At 44.8% G+C, this 22,186-nt stretch overlaps 3 protein-coding genes across 3 annotated transcripts in view; 2 read left to right on the forward strand and 1 right to left on the reverse strand.

Annotated features, from left to right (window-relative positions):
- The window catches only part of Srsf6 (serine and arginine rich splicing factor 6), a 3,848-nt gene extending 3,329 nt beyond the window's left edge, over positions 1-519 (forward strand). The window contains exon 6 of the mRNA XM_008850986.2: positions 1-519. This exon is cut by the window's left edge and continues 664 nt beyond it. The gene's annotated coding sequence lies outside the window, so the exon portion shown is untranslated.
- An 8,915-nt stretch (positions 520-9,434) lies between these two features.
- Positions 9,435-10,752, reverse strand: LOC115067354. Its single transcript, XM_029554979.1, has 3 exons — positions 10,690-10,752; positions 9,668-10,599; positions 9,435-9,551 (listed from the first exon to the last, which is right to left on the reverse strand). Exons 1-2 carry the CDS (start codon positions 10,750-10,752, stop codon positions 9,781-9,783), a joined length of 882 nt encoding a protein of 293 aa, XP_029410839.1. The 3' UTR covers positions 9,435-9,551; positions 9,668-9,780.
- Positions 10,313-22,186, forward strand: part of L3mbtl1 (L3MBTL histone methyl-lysine binding protein 1) — a 31,694-nt gene continuing 19,820 nt past the window's right edge. The window contains exons 1-7 of the mRNA XM_029554996.1: positions 10,313-10,429; positions 14,022-14,167; positions 14,335-14,552; positions 14,821-15,007; positions 15,217-15,367; positions 15,588-15,708; positions 16,489-16,570. Coding sequence (XP_029410856.1) covers positions 14,032-14,167; positions 14,335-14,552; positions 14,821-15,007; positions 15,217-15,367; positions 15,588-15,708; positions 16,489-16,570 — 895 coding nt within the window. The 5' untranslated portion in view covers positions 10,313-10,429; positions 14,022-14,031. The remainder of the gene's footprint in view (positions 10,430-14,021; positions 14,168-14,334; positions 14,553-14,820; positions 15,008-15,216; positions 15,368-15,587; positions 15,709-16,488; positions 16,571-22,186) is intronic.

Raw genomic sequence — 22,186 nt, forward strand, 5'->3', positions numbered from 1 at the left:
TTATTTTTAAATTAACTGTTAAGCTTTGGATACTTCAGGCTTTAGAGGGAGAAGCCAATTTTCAATTATGTTGGCTTTTTATAAAGCTTGAGTTAATGTAAGATTTAAATAAAAGTTTGCTACCAAGATGATTGCCTTATTGAGTAGGTCACTAAAGCCCTTTATTAAATGTTGACATCTGCCATTTGTGGACACAGTATAAATTCTCTGAAGTGTAAAACAAGGCAAGACTCAGATCAGCAATAAATTATTCAGTTTGGATAACATTATTTTGTGCTGTTAATCAACTTTACCAAAGTCTTTATCTGCCCCTTTAATAAGTTGGGTTAAAAATACTTTGTAGTTAATGTTACAGAATTTTGCCTAAATGAATAGGTTTCTAAATAATGAAACTTCTCAAGCTTATTTGAACTCTTCAAGAAACAGATCCTAGTGCTTGGGATCTTGCTTAGATTTCCTGTGTTCTGAAGGGTGGTCAGTGTGATTAGTGTTAATAGAGTATGGTTTGGTGGTCTTAAATGTTTTGAAAAAGGGGAAGTAGACTTTGAACAAACTCAGCCTATTGTTCGAAGTGGAAAAGCACATGCTGCATTTTCTGCTAAAAGGTGATTATATTTAATGGGCTAATTTAGCAGATGGTTTGGTTAATTTGCTTATTAAAATTTTTCCCAACAATCGATCCCATTTGTAGTTAGGGGGGCTTAGTGACAATTGGTTAGGTTGTGAAATGAGTAAATTAAGAACATTTTGTACTTTGAGTAAAGTATTATGAATCCTGTGGGAACCAAATTAGTGCAAATTTGTAGGAATAACTGGATTAGCAAGTAAGTCCATACATCCATAAGCCTAGTTAGTTGAGACTACAACTCCAGTAAATTACCTTATAACCCTTTGTTCAGATACTTTGAAGTCATTTCATCTAAAACACTTACCTCAGCCTTTAGCCGAGGTGTAGATGAACTGTCCCAGATTTAATGCCTTCCTCAAAGCTGTCACTACATAAGATAGCAAGAGTTGGATTGTGATAGAACATAGTGTTCTAGGGTTGGTTTGTAGGACTAAATCAGAAGATGTGATAAAATGAGGCTGAGTGGAAAATTAAGATAAAAGGATCTAGGTGGGTGTCTGGAACTGGGAGCACTTGGTAATGGGGGAAAGGACCTGTTTTTAAGCAATTACTAGACTTCCTGTTAAAGAATCTTAAAGCCTAACCTTAGAAATATAGTGTGTCTCATATAGTTGATGCTGCTTAATTACCTTTACTTTGATGCTTTATTTAGATGCTTATAAGAAATAGGTTTATTTTTCCAGTATAAATTTCAGAATTTAAAAGAACATTTTGTCTGATTGTAGTTCACTGTTTTGCGTGTTTGTTCAGAAAACAAGTGATGGCTCTTTAAGGATTGGATTTGACCAAAGTTCTCTTGTTTTCAGGGAAAATAACCTAACAGCTTTCTGAGCCACAGTCATTTAAAGAGGAGAATATGCAGCGAAATTTAGCTTTCTAATTACTCGGCTTTCTTTCTGTTAATGTGGTGTCACATGATAAGAGGCATTTGACTGCACTTTTAGCTGCCCCAGTCTAAGTGGACAATGTATAGGCCAGCACCCATGCAATTTTTCTAGTAGGGACAAAGGCCATTTTATTACAAATCTAGTCCTGTTTCATACCTGTAGACCTAAGTCATTGGATGCACTAAACAAACCGCTGTACTTGCATTGGCTTACTTAACAGATTTGACCAATTTAAAATGATTAGTTCCTTGCTAGTGAACATAGTTCCTTGCCATCTAATGAGCAGAATCTGAGAAAACTCGACATCCTACACGTATATGGCTGGTGCCTAGGCAGAGAACCAGCCTGGTAGAAGAGAGCACAAGAGAAGTGGGGAGCATCTTGAGCCCCACTCTTTGAACTGATAGCATTTCTTGATATGCCACAGTGCCTTTATGGCCAGTTTGAGTCCTACCTAGTTCAGCGTTTATGTTCCCACTCCTCCTGTGTTAACATTATTTTCACCTTGGAGATCCTTTTTTTCTACTTTGTTAACCTATTTTATGCTTTATCTCAATAAAATGCTTACTGAGGGAAACACTGGTTCTGAATTTATTGTGTGTCACCACCTGGCACCAAATAGTTGGCAAGTGGTTTTTTACATGGGAGTTGGCACTCGTATTGCTAGGTGGAAAGGGTCTTATTTCAGTTCTGTAGGAAACAGGAGTTTGGGATTGATAATAAATGGTTGATCTTGGGCAGTCAGTGTGCTACAAGCATACTAAGGCTTGTGTTATTAACTTGCTTTCATTTTCAGTCCTTAAACCTGAACTTGGGGCACTGTTGGTTTAACCTTCGATACTACTACACTGCTATTACTTGAACTCGCTTTCAGAAAGCACCGTTTCCCAACTCCTGTGGTGATCCAATTTCAGATATGTAGTAGTGGTATCTAATGCAAAATTTCATTTTCTTTTATTTAACAATAATCTAGGGCTGTCAGTGTAGCTGGGGTTGAGAGCTTGGTTTTAGCATGTGCGTTTCCCAGAGTTTAATCCCCACCATATGTGCAGCTCTCACACATACAAACTACTAAGGGGCTGAGTGCAGTGGTGCACACTCTGGGCCTACCACTGGAGGCTGAGGCAGGATTGTATTAGGGCTGTTTAGCAAAATAGTTCTCAAAAATAAGTTAAAACTGCTTGGAATATAAAGTAGCTCTTTGAATCCAGTTACTAAAGTAGCCACAGTTTATGGTATCGTGTTGGTACCCTGGGTTGGTCTCAAACTCTGTAGCTGAGGACCTTAGACTTCTTATAGCCTGGAACCTGAAATCCTCCTGCTTTAACTTAAACTCCTAGTGTTAAGATTACTAGTGTGTTCTCCCCCGGTTGGCTTTTCTGTTTTTGTTTTGGGAACAGGCTCATTCTGCATTCAGGGCTAGCTTCCAGCTCAGCACTTTTTCCTCAGACTCCAGAGTACTAGGATTATAGGCATGGCCCACCAGTCCTTTGAGTGTCTGTCTTTTCCTTTTGTTTTTTGTGGAGTTATTTTTATTTTATGTGTGTGCGTGTATTGTCTGCATGTAGGTAAGTGCACCCATGTTGTGCAATACCCGCAGAGGACAGAAGAGGCTGTTGGATCCCCTGGAACTGGAGTTACAGACAGTTGTTAGGTGCCATGTGGGTGCTGGGATTCGAACCTGGTTCTTCTGCAAGAACAACCAGTGTTCTTAACTGCTGAGCCATCTCTCCAGCCCCATGTCCTTTGTTTTAAATAATATATGCAGTATATACTAATAAAGAGTTCTGCTTTAAGTGACTAGTATTCTGTTGAATGAATGTATAGCATTTTCTCAAAATAAATTTTGGCTCATGTAACATCAATTATGACACTGCTTTCAACAGTCACATTTTAGATTCCTTGGAGTACAGCTCCTAATGTAATGATGTGCTTACATACTGTTTCAACTTTTTTTTTTTCTGTCAGTGACTACAGTTTGAATAAGATGTGTATTTAAACCCCTAAGCAGGACAAATACATCAATTTGTTAAAAGGATGAGTTAGTACCATTGTGGTCTTCTAGATCCTAAATAGCATTTGTAGACAGACCTGGCTTCCTGACAGCAATTCCACAGGCTTCCACTGCAGCACTTCATAGAGTGGTTAGCACTAATTTAACCAGAAAAGAATTAGTTCCCAGATCAGGTGACAGTGGAGGATAATGCAGCAAAATCCACCTGTGACTTCTTGGAGGAAGCCAGACTTGGCAGACTTGTAACTCCACCCTCAAAGCTGTGTGTGGGCCCACCCTTGAGACTGGCAGCATGAGTAATGTGTCATATGTATTGTCATCTTTGAATAGCCACACGGCGTTGGTTCCAGAACATTTCCCCTCAGCTAACAACCCCAACTTGATGATTAAAATTTCTTACATTAAATGACATGTCTTCATAGAAACATACACACATCTTAATATATTTTAAATGATTGTAGGTTACTTACAATGAGTAACCATTAGATTGCTGTTTAGGGAGTAATGACAATCTGCAGTGGGGCTTATTGCCCCATAGTGACCAGGAAGTCTCTCAGAGTTACAGAATTATCAGAATGGAGATGTTCCTTGTGTATGATACTGTTTATAATCTATGACCCATACTTAAATTTTCAGCCTTTTTCTTGACCTTGTCATTAAAATACATATAGATTTTTCATAAATCTACTTGGCTATGTTGTTGGAACGAATTCAAGAATGAGACTGTAGAGCTAGGCATTGGAGTGCACACCTACAATCCTACCCCTTGGGAGACAGGTAGAAGTTCACAAAGTCAAGGCCAGCCAGGATCATAAAGGGAGGCTTTTTTGTTTTTTTAAATTGAGACCATCTCAGTGTACCATCCAGTAGCATGTGTCACTGTGAAATCCCTTTTTTAACAGTTACTACTTTGTAGGGAAATAACTCGGCCTCCTCAGACTCACCTGCTATTTACCCGGATGTCCATTGGTAATAATCCTAAGATAACTTGCCAGAAGTTTGTAAAGGAGTTGCATGTTTGGGTTTTGTCTTTTTAGAAGGGGGCAGTCATGGCGAGGAGAGCTGCTAAGGAAAGCTTTGACAGCCATCAATTAAGGGCCAGTGCTCTGAAAGAAGAGAAATCTAGAGTCCTGTGTTTGCATTGCTCTATATTCATTGAAAAGGCTAGGCATTGTCCGAAGTTTCCCAATATTGTTTTTGCCAATTGCAATCTTAGAGTTTGAGTGGATTGTCCTCTGCATTTCCTGTAGATGGACAGACTTAGGGCAGTTGGTTTTTATAGTTGTTTTCCTAAACTACAACCCTGGGACCTGTTAGAAATGCAGTTTCTCGGGTCCCACCCTAGACCTAGATATACTGAACCGGAAACACTGGGTGGAGTCCTTATGTGTCTTAACAAGTGATTCTTCCTCATGTTACATAAAATTTAAATGGGACCATTAGTTTGGACTAAGTTCCCTTAGGCCCCACAGAACAGACCAAGCTGGAGTCACTCAGGCTGAAATTTCCAAGTCACAATACAGAAACAGTTGTGTCTGTGACCAACCAAGAAATCAATAGGGCATACTAGCCAATCTTCACTAAACTCGGTTTTAGCTGGCCTGAAATGTTACTTTGGCCTTTACAAGGAAAGGAACTCTGAAATGACCCATCTTTCCACTCTGTTCCTCCATCCCTCTTTCAAAAATAAATAAATAAAATCTCAGAACACTCACTTTTCTAAAATAGATGTTGCCTGATCCTGGAAATACAAAGCCAATTTTATCTTGAAACCAAATTCATTATAATTGTATTTTGACACATAAATTAGTTGCTGTTCACTGTAACTGCGCTGATTCTGAGTTCCCCTTATAAAATACTGTAGGGCTGGGGCTATATAGTTAAGTAGTAGAGCACTTGGCTAACATGTATGAGCCCTTGGATTTTTTATATCCAGCACCAAAAAGAAATACCATATGAAACCCTGTCTCAAAATGTAAAGAAAGCAAAACTTCAGGTATAGTTCAGTGGAACCCTCCTTGCCTAACACTTGAGAGGGTGCGATGCCCCTTGGGGGAGCTAGAGATAACCTTTTTTGTTCCTGTACCTGAGTTTACCACATCAGCAAACCAACAGTCTCACAATTAGCTTTTAGGACAGTCCTAAAGCTTCTAAACTCCTTATGTGGCTGACTGTCCCTTCTCTAGAGTAAGCCTAGGTAACAACAGGTCACATGTTCATACTGAACTGCTAGTCCATGTGCAAACAAGATTCACAGGAGGAGGGAAGGCGTCCAAGACCACTTTCCCCTAAGGTATATATTACTGATTTATACTTAACTACATACAATCTTTCCTGAGCAAAGTGGAAATCAAAAATATGAAAGTTGCTGTAAAGTTCAAAGAAAAATGAATTTTTCTTGAACCTGGTTTTTGCCAAATGCTTGCCACTTGCCCCTGGAAAGGTAAACATAAGGTCTAAGCATCTTGGGACCTCAGGCCAAGTAGCGAGGACAAGGCTTTTAGCAATGGAGCCAAGATACTCTGAGCTGCCTGGAGTTAAGCCTCTGCTGTCATCTTGTCCTGTATCTAATACTTGAGCCTGGTCAGCTAGCTTACCTGTCCAGAGTATCTGGAACCCTGTGGTGCATTTTTTTTAAGGACGCTGAGCCATGGCTCTCCCTCTACCATTTCTCTGGTGCTCTGTTCTCATGTCCTGCACTGTTAGGGAAGACAAGCAGTACAAATTTGGGTTCAAACAAGGCCATGCTGTGTCTTCACTGAGGGAGGGCCTAGGTGCTAACACTTGGGCTTTGCTTTCCATGGTGATATCATCTCCTGATGTAATAAAGTTTATAAGAGGCCATTATTTTGGACTGAGTTCCTATACTGGGTCCCAAAAGAACAGACCAAAATGGGGGCCAGCAAGATGGCTCTGCAGGTAAAAGCCTGATGCCCTGAGTTCAGTCCCTGGGAGTCTGCTGAAGATTGTCCTCTGACCTCCACACACACACACACACCCACATACACAGACTAAGTAACTAATAATGGACCAAACTGGAGCAATTCCTGGTAAAGTTATCACCAACCAAAATTAAGCTATTTGGCTGATTTTCCAAGAAATCATGAGAGAACAGCTAAATTCCCAGACAGGCCAGTTTGAGCCAGCATGGTAGAGAAGTCCTCTCTGCTCTAAACCTTACCAGCCAAATGTCCTGAAGGTAACCTATTACTAATAAGGCTTTTTTTTAAATGTGTATGTGTATTGCCAGCATGTCTGTGAGTGCACCTGTGTCGTGCAGTGCCGCGGAGGTCAGAAGAGGGCTTCAGATGCCCCTGGAACTGGAGTTAAGGACAGTTCATAGCCACCATGTGGGTGCTGGGAATTGAACTGCTCTTCAAGAGCAGTCAGTACTCTTAACTGCCGAGCCATCTCTCCAGCCCCAATAATAGGCATTTTAGATTGTGCCTGATTATGTTGCCCAGGCTGGCCCTGAACTGGCCTCAAGGGAATCTGCCTCAGTCTCCTGAGTCACTGGGACTTCATTAATGTTCCTTTATGCCCCATAACATACATTGGATAGTCTCTGACAATATTAGTATCTCAAGTCATTGTGATACTAATCTTCCTGCTTAACTAGGTCTGCCTAATTCAATTGGCAAGTTTCGGTGATTGTCTTCTGTTTTTCTACTGTGAACCTTCTATTTGACCCAAATTGTGGCTTTGTCTCTTCTGAGCAGTCATATATTTGGTTCCACAAATGAATCACTTGCCCAGGACTAGTTTTTGCTGCCTTCTTATCTTCAGGGTGTCTGTACCCAAGAGGGTAGGGCCAGGGAGTAGCGCAGCAGGTAACAGCGCTTGCCACAGAAGCCTGGGAACCCGAATTCCCTGGAACCTGTGATGGAAGGAGACAACCAACTTCTGGAAATTCTCTTCTGACCACCATATGAGCATCATGGCATGTGCACAGCTTCACTCAAACACCATGTGTACACACAGCATTAGCAATAGAATCCCAGGCCACATAGTCCAAGTCAGAGATTTAATTTGCTACTGTTGACTTCCTCCTGCTGTCATGTAGGCCTCGAATATCCAAATGAAAACAGCTTGCTTTCTGAACTCTCCCACCCCGAACAACAGGGTTGGTGTACTTTTTTCCTAGAACTCTTTATTATATAGTCTCGTGAGGTGGTCGCCAGAGGCCTGGCTCTTGCTCCCAAAAAGCCAGATTTAGCTACCCACCACCTTAAAAGTCTTATTAGTGGTTACTTTGTTTGGTTACACATACTTGTAATCCCAGGTACCTGGGAAGTTGAGGCAGGAGGATTACATTAGAGAGACTGTCTCAAAATACTACTTTAAAAGAGGGGATTGGGAATGTAGCTCATTTGTAGGACATTTATTACCTAGCATGCACAAAGCTAGGTAAGGGAGTAGTGGCCAGAGGGAGGGAACATAGGAGGACAAGGAGTTTATTAGTATGGCCATCCTAGGCCCTTAAGAATGCTGCCAGGAGCTTCAGGACTATTCAGAGGAAGAGCAGAAGTGGGGCAAGAAGTATATATAGTGGGCTGGGCATGGTGGCTCTAGGGTTCTGTCGTGAGATGACCTACCTGCAAGGTTTACAGTTCCTGGAACTGGAGATGAGCTGAGGAGAAGTGAAACCAGAGGAACAAAATCAAGTAAGGACAGTGGCTGCTTCCTGCTTGAAAGCCAAAAGATAATTTCAAGGAAGTCCCTGTTATGAAGTAAGTGTCCAGTTTTTATACAGGGAGTTTTAGTTCAAGTCCCAAATACCACATGGGCTCAAGGTCCCATCTTTCATCACTGTGTATGTGATAAGACCCAAGACTCCAGCAGCTGGGCTCTGCTCTACCCTAAAACTACCTCCAGAACAAGAGAAATGTCAGGACCTAGTTGCTGTTTGCCTGTATGGGGCTCCTCAGGATTTCCTCTTAAAAGTTCAGGGGTGAATTTCCTTTCCATCCTTGTGTGCTTGCTTGCAATATTTTAATGCAGGATCTTTTAGGTTCTTTATAATAGAAATGGTTCCCGACTTGCAGTCCGACATGTCTCTGGAAGCTTTTTGTTTTCACAAAGGGCAAACTGGGATGGCTACAGCAGTGACTTAAATTCATAGGAACAAAGTATGGGCTGCTTACCAGCAAGAGTTTTCTCGATAGCCTCTGCGTTCCACAGATTTTGAGTCCACTCTTGGGAAGAGGGTTTAACATGGAGAAGGTACTGGGGGCTGTCAGCTTGTAGAACTTGAAGGAAGTGTGGGACTTGGCTCACTAGTTCCTAAAGGCAGGGTAGGGCCAGCAGGGTAAACTAACCATAAGAGGCAGAACCTCACCCAGATCACACCAACTTTTAAGGGGCTTTCCATCCCTGAAGGTGTTGAAGCAGGCAAGCCAGGTATTAAGACCAACAAATACATCCATGGACAGAAAAATAATCCGCAACTGAAGTCTACATTAGCTGTTTCTGGGTCCCACTTGCTCAGATTCCACTAGTCTGTCTCAGTCACTATCTAAAAGATTAATTTGTAATTGAGAAGCCATGTTAGTACTTAAACCTTTGGGATCTTATGCAGTCTTCATAGAAAACAGTGATGGAGGACAACTTGTGGGAATCTGTTCTCTTCCTCCACCATGTGGGTCCCTGTCAGTCTTGGCAGCAAGTGCCTGCACCTGCTGAGCCAGCTCTCCAGCCTTCAATCTTAATACATAAAGTAACCTTTTGGATTGGTGGTTGTGTGTGTACAGGTGTGCATAATGAGGCTCCCATTGTTACAGCAACCATCATCCTTTCCTGATGCACTCTTCCTTCAATACATGATTAAAATTGACATGGCAGCAGGGCAGAACACATGTAATGCGTTGGTGTGGCAACCAGAAGAGTTTAAATCTGCATAAATTTAAGCTGTTGATCACAGCAATTGGGAGAACTTACCCACAACTGGATGGGAACCATGTTTCACCTGGAGCCTGAGGTGGCTGGTGGCTTCAGCCTAAGGCAAACAGACCGCTGTTCTTTTCTGCAAAAATAAGAGTAAAATTAAAAATGGGTGTGTAAGAGGAAACTGGCACTGGAGTCAGCCTTTCGTCTACTTGAGGTACACTGACTAGTCAAAGGATAATTAGTAGTACCCACTCTGTACTAGGTGCTGGGAACACCCAAACCGTGCATTCTCTTCCCTTGAAAGCCTGAGTCTCCTGACTTCCCAAGTCTATGTGAAGTTACAGCTGCAGCACCAATAGGGACAGCTATTGTGTTACAAAAACCAGTAAAAGTTGAGAGGTCGGGTGGAGAGACGAGTTAGGGAAACTAATCACGATGAACTTGATCAAAACACCACGGAATCCTACTGAAAAGACAGTGTTCAAATGGGAGACCAGGAGGGTGAGCTCATGTTCCCAGGTCACACCACCGGCCAGTGGCAGGGCAGTACGCAGCTGAGGTCCTTCATGCCAGGCAAGCCCACGACCAGACCCCGTGTGGTCCGAGGCTTCCTGCCCTCCGGTTGCACACGTCCTTCTCCCTAGGGGAGTTTTCCGAAGCTCGAAGCTCCTCCTCTCCAGTGCGGGGCAGGCGTGGTGGGAACAGCTACTCGAACTGGGTGCTTGTGGCGGTGCAATCTTGCCTGGTACCCACCAGCCAGATGGAGGTCCCTGAGGCTCGCTCTCCCGGCTCTGAGGTCGCCAGAACTCAAAAATCTCGACCCACTTCGCCTTAACCGGTCCTGGGAGAAGGGGCAATTCGGCAAGCACTGCCAGGAGGCGGGTGAAACCCCGCGGCCCTGGCGGCTCAGGCCTGCGGGCTGGGAACGAGCCCGCCCCCCGGTGCGCGCAGGCGCGCCGCTCTCGCTCCCACCGCAGCCTGGCGGGCGCCGGCAGCCAACAGCTGGCCTTGCAGGTAAGCGGGCGGCCGGTGGGATCCGCCTTGGCGTCCCCGGGACGCCACGCCCTGGACCCGTGCGGCGACTGCTGGCATCCCGCGGTCCCCGCGCCTCGCTCCGGGCGAACGCCTGCCGCGGGCTTTGGATGGGGAGGCGGCTCACAGACCCGGTGCCCGGCGCTGAGCGGCTACCCGGCTGCAGGGAGAGCGGAGCCGGCGGGCTGTGCCCTCGGCATCCGGAGCTCGGGGAGGGCGGAGGCTCGGCCCTGGAGACATACAATCAAGAGTTTTCCATTAATGGAGACCGGGTGTGGGGGGCCTTTGGGGTTTCCACAGACCATTCGGCAAACTTTCTCTCTGCTGTCATTGCTTTCCAATATTTTTAACAGAAAATGGGATTTAAAAAAAAAAATTGGACTATAAAGTAAAGGGAAAAAAAAATCAAAAGAATTCCGCCATTTTGGCGTTTAAAAAAGTAGCCCTTCTGCAGAGGAATGATCCGCGACCGCCCCGCCCAACACTGTCTGCATTAGTCCTGAGAGACAGGTGGCTGGTCTGGATGCTCTAACCGCACGGACGGTTTCCACCTGTCCAGCATCAGGGCCCCAGTTGTGGGGGGAGGAAAGTCAAGGGACCCCAAGTTTGCTGTGTACCTCCAACATTGGCTCCCCTCACTCCAGTACCTACAGCCAGAGCATTTATTGGGTGTCTGCTGTATACAAGGTCTTAAAGGGCAAGGAAGCTGGAGGTAGTGTGTGGAAAGGTTGGCAGACAGCAAGATAGCAACATGGACACGTTCAAAAATTGTTCACTGAGCATCTGCTACATGTTAGGGTTATAGTGATCGTTTCAAGTAGGGTTCTGTGGAAACATTCAGTGTAAGTTTGTGGGAGTGACTTCATGAAGATGGCAGAGATGTGAAATGTTGATGTAGTCTCAACAGAGGCCTCAGCCTGTGGAGCAGGAAGTCCTAGACCTGAGATGGTCCTCCAGAGTTGTCCCAAATGAAGACAGGGGTCCTTTATATCCCTCTATCAACTGATCTTCATGGTTGGCTTAGGGAGACAGCAATTGCATGGGACAGTTCCCCTTGCCAGTTCCCTCCAGGACGATGTGAGACTGAGGTTTGAAAACCTCCTTCAGTATTTTCCAGAATTCAGAATTCTTCTGCCTCCCCTCCCACCTCACTGCAGGCCCATCTCAGAATCCCCAAAGATCCTCTTCCCCTTTCCCAGCTTCTAAGTGTTGCGGTGCTCCAAGGTTCCACTCCTTTCTCTACATCCTCTCTATGTCTTAAATACCATCTATGACTTTCAAATTTACATCTCCAGTTCCAAACTCATCCATTATCTCCAGAATATAAGCTTTGGGGCTGGATAGATGGCTCAGTGGTTAAGGGCACTTGCTGCTCTTGCAGAGGACCAGGGTTCTGTTCCCAAAACCTGCATGGCTGCTAACAACCATTTGTAACTCCAGGTCCACAGGATCAAATGCTGCCTTCTGGCCTCCATGGCCACTGCATGCACATGATGCACTTACATGCAGGTGAAACTCTTGTTCACATAAAATAAAAATTAATAATTAGAATATACTCTTCAAGAGAGCCTTTTGTCCTTGTGGCAGCTGTGTCCCCAGAGCACAGAATGGTACTGACACTTTGTTAGTCCTCCAGCTTGTGCTGAAACCAGGCAGCAAGCCATATCACAAAGGCCAGCCTCAGCCTCTTCTGTAAGACACCTGCCACCTGAAACAGAATTCTTTAAGAAGTGGCCATATTACCTTTTCACGGTCACCAGGATATTAAACACAAAGATTCATTCTATTTAAAATAATATAAAGTGGTACAAGTACTTCAGTTCTTCAAAGCAAAATAATTGGGATTGAAATTCAAAGGTTCTGGATGAAAACTTTTTAAATTTTTTTTTTAATGTGTACAAGCATGTTGCTTCAATGTATGTAAGTGCACCCATGTCATGCAGTGTCCTTGGAGGTCAGAAGAGGGCATCCCCTGGAACTGGAGTTACAGATGGTTGGTAGCATCATGTGGGTGCTGGGAATTGAACCCAGATCCTCTACAAGACCAGCCAATGCTCTTAACCACTGAACTATCTCTCCAGCCTCCGGAAATCTTAGAAAAAAAAAGACAAGTGGTGGCACACGCCTTTAATCCTAAACACTCAGGAGCAGCACTCAGGAGGCGGAGGCAGGCGGATCTCTGTGAGATGGAGGCCAACCTGGTATACACAGTGAGTTCCAGGCCAGCTGGGACTACAGGGAGACCCTGTCTCAAAAACTAAAAAACGAAAAATAAAATAATAAAAATAAAATAGAAATTGGACAGCTCCTTTGATTTTATTTAATTAATCAGGTCATAAATCTAGACTTTGCCTACCTACTCTATGCCTCTAATGTTATAGACATCCGCAATCTAGTCTGTGTTTTAGGGAGGAAAAGCTGGAAAATAAGTGAATACCCAAGAATAGCAAGAAGGAGGAAAGGTGGGTGTGAGAGACAGCAGCCATTACAAGATGGCTTTGCAAGCAGGCAGTGTTGGTGTTTCTGGGCAGAAGCTCCTGAGATCCCTGGGATTTCTGTCTAAAGGGAGTAGAGTGGTATTTGTTGAAGGCCTACTGGTATTAATCCTTCACATCCAACCATCATTAGAGACCCTTAAGGGAGGTGTCTGTACCACCTTCATTGTATACTTGAGGAAACTGAAGCTTGGAAATGGAAAGCTACTTTTTGGGAGGGAGTCACAGGGGTAAAGTGAAAGTGAAGACACTGAGTTCAAATCCATGCCTGTGTCTTAGACCAAGCCCCATGTTCTTTCCTTTGCCATGTGTGTCAAAAGTCATTGCCAAGTACTGCTAAGAAGCAGCTGAGTAGCAGTCTCTGCAACATGAAGCTTTCTCTCTCCTTCTGCTGACTTGAACCCCCATGCATGCTAGGCCAGTGCTCTGCCAAAGATCTATATCCCCAGCCACTGCGCCATGTGCTGAGTGGGGTTTTCTGTATGCTACATTTGCTATTCGGGTGCCTGGATCTGTTCACCAGACGTTTCAATGTCCACTCTCTGTGCTTCGGGTTGGAAGGCGTGGCACACAGGGGAGCATAAAAGAATGGGATCAGGAAAGATGTCACCTCTCAGGAAGACCAGCTATTTCTGGATAAAGGAGAATATGCTGTTTGAAGATTCCAAGTTCCCAGAGAAATAAAGGAAATGTTTCCAATGGGTCTGGAAGTGGGCATCAGAAAGGAGGTGAATTTGGACTTAGCTTGGGCTGTGACTTGAGGATACTGGCTAAACCAGAACCCTGGCATGAGTCATACTTCCTAGAGTCACTTCTGTACACACTATGTACACAGTACTGTCACACAGGCCATTATGCCCATCCTCACAGATATGGGGGTAGATACAGGGTGCCTTCAGTGACCTGGATGGAGCCAAAGGCCAGACCTGATGCTGGGCTCCTGAGACACCCTGCTCCTCTCAGGGATGAGGCCTTTCCTGTAGATTGCTAGTGTACAGGGTGACCAGCTCATCCTCCAATAAGTCCCTTCCCTTCCTGTGTATATATTGGTCACCCTGGCGCCTGTGTTTGGCTTATAGGCCTCTCGGGATGGAGGGGCACACTGAAATGGACATGCTAAGGACACTGAAGGGGACTTCCACTGGGGAGGTCAGCGTGCATCTGGTGGCCAGAGACAGCCCAGGTTCGGGTCCTCACCTGCCCGCAACTGCCTTTATCATTCCCAGTAAGTCGAGTCAGGAATATAGGGGCCCCATACTTGCTCAGGCAGGTGTGGATCCAGGGGATCCTTCCTTCATCAGCCTTCCTTCAACCCCTACACATTTGTGGCAGGAATGAGGCAGGGTCAGCAGGCTCACCTGTGCTCTGTCTTATCTGTGTATCCATTTGCAGCCAGCGCAGCCACTCTCGGGCTGCCCAGCAGTGTCCTGGATGTGTCCTTCCCCCAGGAGCCAATCCATGTGGGCGCCCTGGGGCGGGTGGCTGGCAGCGAACCAGCCACTGTTCTGCCGCAGCTTACAGCTGGACTGGGGACCAATAGCACCAACACAGTGCGGCTTCTAGAGTGGACACAGGTGTCAGCAGCGCCACCATCTGGGAGTGGCCTACGGGTCAGTGCCCTTGAGGAAGAGTGACAGCTATGGGGCGTGGCCTATGGGCCTGAAGGCGGGGCCTGAGGCAGACTGGGCTGAGGGAGGCTGGTTTGGACCACAGGATTTCTGCTGAAGATTCTAGGGGCGTGGCTTAGAGTGAGGCATTCTGGAACTGGATCTTCAGGTGCTGGGGGCGTGGATTGGAGGGAGGAGTTCTAAGGCATGGGCGGAGCCTTCAGACCTGCTGGAGTGTGAGTTGGCATAGTAAAGTGTGGGTAACCCCTAGGTGGGTGAAGAACTGGCACCGATGTCACAGTCCTCAGGCTTTTCCGCATCCCAGTTCCGGATAAGCGAGTATGCGCCTCTGAACATGGTGGGAGTCGAGCGACCACCAAGCCCCGAGCGGAGGCAGGAAGGCCTGGTCAGACATGAAGGTGGTCGGGCCAGAGGCGATGTGGGCACCCAGCACCCGGGTAGGAGCCTGCTTCCCTGGGTACTGCGTGGGTGGGTGGGTGAGCTCCCTTTGGAACCTGGGATAGGGATGGATGTGGCTGCGAGCGGTCCTCAGTGGAGAAGGCTGAGGGATGCTGTCCAGTAGGAGATGAGCTGTAAGGGATGTGGGCGGAGCCTGAGTGTGGATGATGTCAGGGGTGGATGCCTGAGGCCTAGCTGGCTCCCACAGAAGACATCCCCCAGGAACCCCCAGCAGTGCCCTCCCAGGACCGGCCAGGGGACGATACTGCCTGCCGGTGCCAGGCCTGTGGGCCTCGACAAGGCACTGGTCCAGATCTTGGTTCCCCGGCTACCCGCTGCCCTCAGCTGTTCCAGGAGCGGTAAGGGCGAGGGGTTACATCCTTTCATGCTGTTTTTAGTCCCCAAGCCCCTTTCTGGTTTCGGGCTTAGGAGGGGGGCTGACTGGTACAGGATGGCTTTTTCTCTAAGTCTGCTCCTCCTTCAGGTCGGTAATAGTGGAGAACTCAGGCTGCACCATCGCCTCTGATCTGCTCAAACCTATGAAGAAGAGGAAACATAGGGAGTACCTTCCTCCTTCAGGTCGGTAATAGTGGAGAACTCAGGCTGCACCGCGATCGCCTCTGATCTGCTCAAACCTATGAAGAAGAGGAAACATAGGGAGTACCAGAGCCCATCGGAGGAGTCTGAGCCTGAAGTCATGGTAGGAGGGAAGGGATGGGAAGGGGACTTGGAGACTAGGGCCTTTGCCTCTGTTCTGTTATCTTCTTGTCAAACCAAGACATGGCGCTGGGTGCAGAAGACACACATTGTGACAACTTATGCTCTGGGTCCCATCTTGAATGGAGTCTTTTACTTGATTGGAGAGAGAAATAAAAGAATCAATTACTATATAGCCCAGTGTAGACAAGACTGGTTTTGAACCCTTAATCTTTCTGCCTCTACCTTCTAAAGCAGGCGTGTGCCACCACACCTAGCCTATAAATCATTCTCCTGATTTTCTGGAGTTCCCATAATGGTCTGGTATCACAGTTGCAACACACACACACACGCACACACACATGAACTGGCACCCAAGGTGGATGTGTGGGAGGTGGAAACCTCTGTCACTAGAATCTAGTACCTAAGTGAGAGGTCAGAAAAAAACAGGGCGGAGGCCTCAAGCTCAGGAAGACATGGTGCATGAAGTTTCTCCTGGGCAGGTAAAATCAACGCAGAGCAAGTGTTCATGCACTCAGTTTCCCCACCTGGGAATGAGAATTATAGTCAAACAGTAAGAAGGTATGTGTACCCACAGGAGACTGTACCCCCAAGCAATAATGGGTTGACCACAAGAGTTGAGTTCCTGCTCATGTCCTAGAGGAAATTCTGCCTATTTGGGGCACAACATAGGACAAGAGAGCCAGACGGGCCAGGATCGGAGGCTGGGCCTGTACCCTTACCCATAAGGACAGGAAGCTGGAATCAGACTTTCCTTCTACAGAAGCAAGAAGAAGGAAAAGATCCCACAGGACAACCTGCCGTTGGCACCCCGGAGAGTGAAGAGTGGAACGGCAGCCTGCCTGGTACGGTGTCACGTGTGTGTTTATTATGTAAAGTGTGTATATACCTATGGAGGAGTGGTATATTGTACATGTGAGCACAGGTTAGTGCATGTGTGAAAGAGAGAAAGTGAGAGACCATTTCTGATTTATGCATGTGTATATGTGCATTCTTGTGGGTTATATTACACGTTTGTCTCTTATGTTATTCAGTTGCAAGGAAGCCCCCCTGCTTCTCCACTGAAAAGTCTGGGCTCAGAACCTGAAGACTTGAGCAGCCACGCAGTGTTGCTTCCCTTTGGTGATGTGGGCAAGCCCACACTTGGTCGTTAGCCTAACCCTCCTATTTGGACTGCTCTTCTGCCCTTTTGATTCTAAGAAAGAGGTCATTTGTAGTCGACTTCAGCCCTCAGGCTTCCTCTGTTAATATTTGTGTATTCCCAGGTGTCAGCTGACAACTTGATCATGGTAGCACTTATCACATTTGTAATCCTCTAGCAATTTGTTTCAAGTCTATTCCTCCCTTGAGACTTAGACCTATCAACACAGGGAATGGGATTATTTATTTATTTAATCTTTGTTACATTTTGTGTGTGTGTGTGTGTGTGTGTGTGTGTACATATGTCAAGGTCAGAGGACAACTTGAGAATCTGTTCTCTCCTTACACCATGTGTGTCCTGGGGGTTTAACTCAGGTCATTACCCACTCTTGCCAATACAAGACTGAGTTTATTAATCACTATATCTTGGATGCTTGGCCTAAAGCTTGTACTGAGTAGATTCTCTGTGAATTCTTGCTCAGGAGATGAATGGATGATTTGTCTGTTGGTGGTTCCTCATGAGCTATGGTTCAGTTTCATGAGTCTTTATCTTTGCCATCCTAGAAAGATCAGAGAAGTGAATTCAACTCATTAGACATTATCCTGCCTCAGTGGATCAACCCCAACTGGAAAAACCCACTGAGTCCAGGGCCCTACACTCTATAGTATCTCTTCCAGTTTCTGCACATCCCAGCCAAATCACATTTCCACTGCTGTCTCACCCAAGCAGTCCCAATAGAAGCCAAAGGCTTTGCTTTCTTTGGGTTATGGCCACATAGCGTTTATACAGAGAAAGAGATAATGTCTTGCTACTGTTGTCCCAACTATTCATCTTACTTAGAGAAATTACTTTATAAATCAGCATTCTTTTAGCTGGGCCCTACTAACCCATTATCATTTGGTTGTTACTTGTTTTTCAGTGCTGGGAATGGTGTCCAGAAATTTATGTATGCCAAACAAGTACTATACCAGCCCCAAAGTTACCTTTGATTCATACCACTGACCATCTCAACTGTGAACATGAGTGTCATACTGGTTTCTGAGTATTTTTCTGCTGTGTGTTTTGTACAGAAAGGAAGGAAGGAAGGAAGGAAGGAAGGAAGGAAGGAAGGAAGGATGAGAAATGAGAGAAGGCTCAGTTGGGAAAGTATTTGCATCACAAGCTGAGGGCCTGATGTTGACTCCCCAGGACCCGTGTAGAAAACTAGGCCTAGCAGCATGTGCTACAATCTCAGCACTGGAGATGCAGAGATAGGAGAACCCTGGAGCTCACTAGCCAGTAGTAACTAGAAATGTATAGTTATAACCAAAACATTTTCACTCATGGGAGTTTCTTCTGAGAGAAGAATTGGGGGTGAGGGGAACAGGGATGAAAGCAGCAGGATTTCCTGTTTCCTGTGTGTTGCGGACCCTGTGTTTTCTCTCCATTCTTTAATAGTTTGATGGCTAGCTTTGGATCTGTGTTCTGCAGACCTGACTGACGCATGCAGTGCTGATGGAACACTCCAGTGATTTAAGCATTAGGCATGTGTGACTCATGTACACACTTGAGCCTTCGCTCTCATATAGCTCCTTCAGCTTTTCAACTGCCGTTTTATATAGATAATTGTTTTCTGACACAACATTGTAAAATTCTTCACAACTTACTTAATCATTAATAGCTATGCTGATGATTTTTAAGAGTTGCTGATATAAAGGGGGCTGGAGAGGTGGCTCACGGTTAAGAACATTGGTTGTTCTTGCAGAAGACCCGGGTTTGAACCCCAGCACCCACATGGCAGCTAACAACTGTCTGTAACTCCAGTTCCAGGGGATCCGATGGCCTCTTCTGTCCTCAGGCATTGCACAACACAGGTGCACTTACCTACATGCAGGCAATACACACATACACATAAAATAAAAATAATAAATAATTTTTTAATTGTAAAAAAAGAGAGTTTCTGATATAATTTTAGTAAATGAATCCTGTGAGGGTTTGAAACATAATATTAAAAAAATGACATGTTCACAACAAAGGAACAATCTTTGGTACATCTTCGTCCTCTTCTGAGAAGCATGGAATGGATAGATGCTACTCTGAACAAAAAATGTAAACATATGGTGAGAAACAATGCCCCAACTTTTTTAAATTTTTTTATTTATTTTTATATTATGTGTATGTGTGTGTTGCCTGCATGTAGGTAGGTGCACCCGTGTCGTGCAATGCTTCGGGAGGTCAGAAGAGGCTGTCAGAGCCCCTGGAACTGGAGTTACAGACAGTTATTAGCTGCCATGTGGGTGCTGGGATTCAAACCCGGGTTTTCTCAAGAAAACCAGTATTCTTAACTGCCGAGCCATCTCTCCAGCCCCACAATGCCCCATCTTTTAACGTGTCAATGTAATCAGCTGTCTTCTGAATTTCTCTCTGAGACCCACATAGAAGTTGAAATGAACTCCAGCATTGATTTCTGAAAGGAAAAGTGATCTTGGATCATTCATCTTACGTTTCATTCAGATTTTGATCAGAGATTGCAACCGTTTATGAAGTTTTCAGAAAAAGGGCATTAAATATGAAATAAATTTCAGCTTAAGATCATAATTTTCTAAAATCTATGTATTCTACCATCCAAAAGACATATTTACTACTGTTAACATTATTGCAAAGGATAGTAACCTTTATGTAATCAGTATGGTTTTGCCTGTCTTAAGAATGGCTCATGCTTTTATGTATGTCTCAACTTTGGTAGTTTAACCAAGAGAAATGATACTCTAGGTCAGAAGATGCATCTCTTACCGCTCCACACTTCAGCACCCTCAACCTTGCCTACTTACTTGCTTTATTCATTTTAAATAAGATGATACTTGAGAACCTTATTTTCCTAGTTCTGGGTATGGCTGCAGGAATAGGAATACTTGAGCATTTAGGGATTTGAGGAAAGACTGTGTCATCTCTCATTCCACCATATCCACATCAAGTGCATGGTGATGCTCCACATCAAGTGCATGGTGGTGCTCCACATCAAGTGCATGGTGGTGCTCCACATCAAGTGCATGGTGGTGCTCCACATCAAGTGCATGGTGGTGCTCCACATCAAGTGCATGGTGGTGCTCCACATCAAGTGCATGGTGGTGCTCCACATCAAGTGCATGGTGGTGCTCCACATCAAGTGCATGGTGGTGCTCCACATCAAGTGCATGGTGGTGCTCCACATCAAGTGCATGGTGGTGCTCCACATCAAGTGCATGGTGGTGCTCCACATCAAGTGCATGGTGGTGCTCCACATCAAGTGCATGGTGGTGCTCCACATCAAGTGCATGGTGGTGCTCCACATCAAGTGCATGGTGGTGCTCCACATCAAGTGCATGGTGGTGCTCCACATCAAGTGTATGGTGGTGCTCCACATCAAGTGCATGGTGGTGCTCCACATCAAGTGCATGGTGGTGCTCTAGGATAAGCTATGACAGCCTTTTCAGATCCAGTTTCCTACTCTAGTTCCTTAGAGTTACTTTCTTTATTTTTATATCTTTGGTGCTAGGGATGAAACCTGGGGTCTCACACATGGCTTGTGATTTACCACTGAGCTACACTCACAGACCCTTACACTTATTTTAGATGAACATAATTGGGTTATTTATCTTCTTACCACTAATTGTTTTATATATATATATATATATATAAATTTTTTTTGTCAGAGCTTAAAGCTACACCAATAATTTTGAACTGGAACTCACTATGTAGACCAGGTCGGCCTTGAACTCACAGAGACCTACCTGCCTCTGCCTCCTGAGTGCTGGGATTAAAGGCATGTGCCACCACGCCCGGCTCTGTTTATATTTTTATTTATTAATTTCTTTATTTTTGCGATAGAATCTCTATGCAGTTCAGGTTGACTTGGAATTGGTGATCCTCCTGCCTCAGTCTCCTGAGTACTGGGATTACACAGCTGTTCCACCATACCCAGAACATTACTTATTTATATATTCTAAATATAAGTTTTTTGTCGGGGGTATATTTATGAATATTTCCTACTGGTCTGTGTCTTGCCTTTCCTAAATGATATCTTTTGAAAAACAAAGTTTTCAGCTTGATGATAATCTAGTTTATCATTTTTAATGGTTAGCGCTTTATGCCAAAAATTTTATAAAGTACAGAATTTTAACAGCTTTATTGAGATAACTCATATAACCTACAGTTCATCCATTTGAAATATACAGCTGTGTTATAGTATATTCACAGTTGTGTAACTATTACCATAGTATATTTTAAAATATTTTCATTATCACCAAAAGAAACCCCATACCCACTAGCTACCATCTCCATCAGCCCCCTATACCCCAGTAACCAGCAATATACTTTCTATGTAATAGATTTATCTATTTGGGACATTTCATTCAAATGGCATCGTATGTGTAGTCCTTTGTGGCTGGCTTCATTCACTTTAGCACAATGTTTTCAAGGTCTAGCAATGTTTAGTATCCATGAGGATTTTATTCCCTTTTATTGTTGGGTAACATCCTGTTGTACAGATGTGCTACACTTCATTCATCAGGTGATGGACAGATAGGTTACTTCCTCTACTTTGGGACTGATTTGAATAATGCTCACTTAAATGAACATCTGTGTACATGTTTTGGTGCGGACATATGTTTTCATTTTTCTTGGGCATTGTATTAGTTACTTGTCTGTTGCTATGATAAAATACCATGACCAAAAGCAACTTAAGGAACAGTTTTGTTTTGATTTATGGCTCCAGGGAGTTAGATGTCTTCAATGTCAGGGAAGGCATAGTGGCAAGAGTCAGAATGGTCACATCTCAACCACACACAGGAAGCATAGAGAGCAAGCAGGAAGTGGGGCAAGACTATAAACCCTCAAAGCTGCCTACAGTTGACATAACTTCCTTCAGCAAGGCTCCATGCCCTAAAAGTTCCATAACCTCCCCAAACAAAGATACCAACTGAGGACCAAGTGTTTAAAATGCAAGAGCCTATGGGGAGCATTTCTCTTTCAAGCCACCACAGGAATATACCTAGCAGTGGGGTTGTTCTGGAGTGGAGTTGTTCTTTCATATAACAACTCCGTGTTTAGCCTATTACTCACCAGTGGAAAAGGATGCAGGAAGCTTGAGGAAGACAGGGGCTTGTCCAGTTAAGGATCCAGATATTACAGAGAGCTCTGGTGACCAGACCACTTTCCAGTGGATGATGTTACATCTCTGTGCTCATCTGTGAAAGAGTTTACTACCAGCCCTTCCTGTCACCTCAAGGCATTGGGAGGCCTAAAGAGATGATGTGTATGAAGGCATCTCTAGACTCCCAGCTTCTGGCACCAGACAGGGCAA

The sequence above is a fragment of the Nannospalax galili genome, unplaced genomic scaffold (assembly GCF_000622305.1).
Source record: "Nannospalax galili isolate Female #2095 unplaced genomic scaffold, S.galili_v1.0 scaffold205, whole genome shotgun sequence".
Taxonomy (NCBI): Eukaryota; Metazoa; Chordata; class Mammalia; order Rodentia; family Spalacidae; genus Nannospalax; species Nannospalax galili.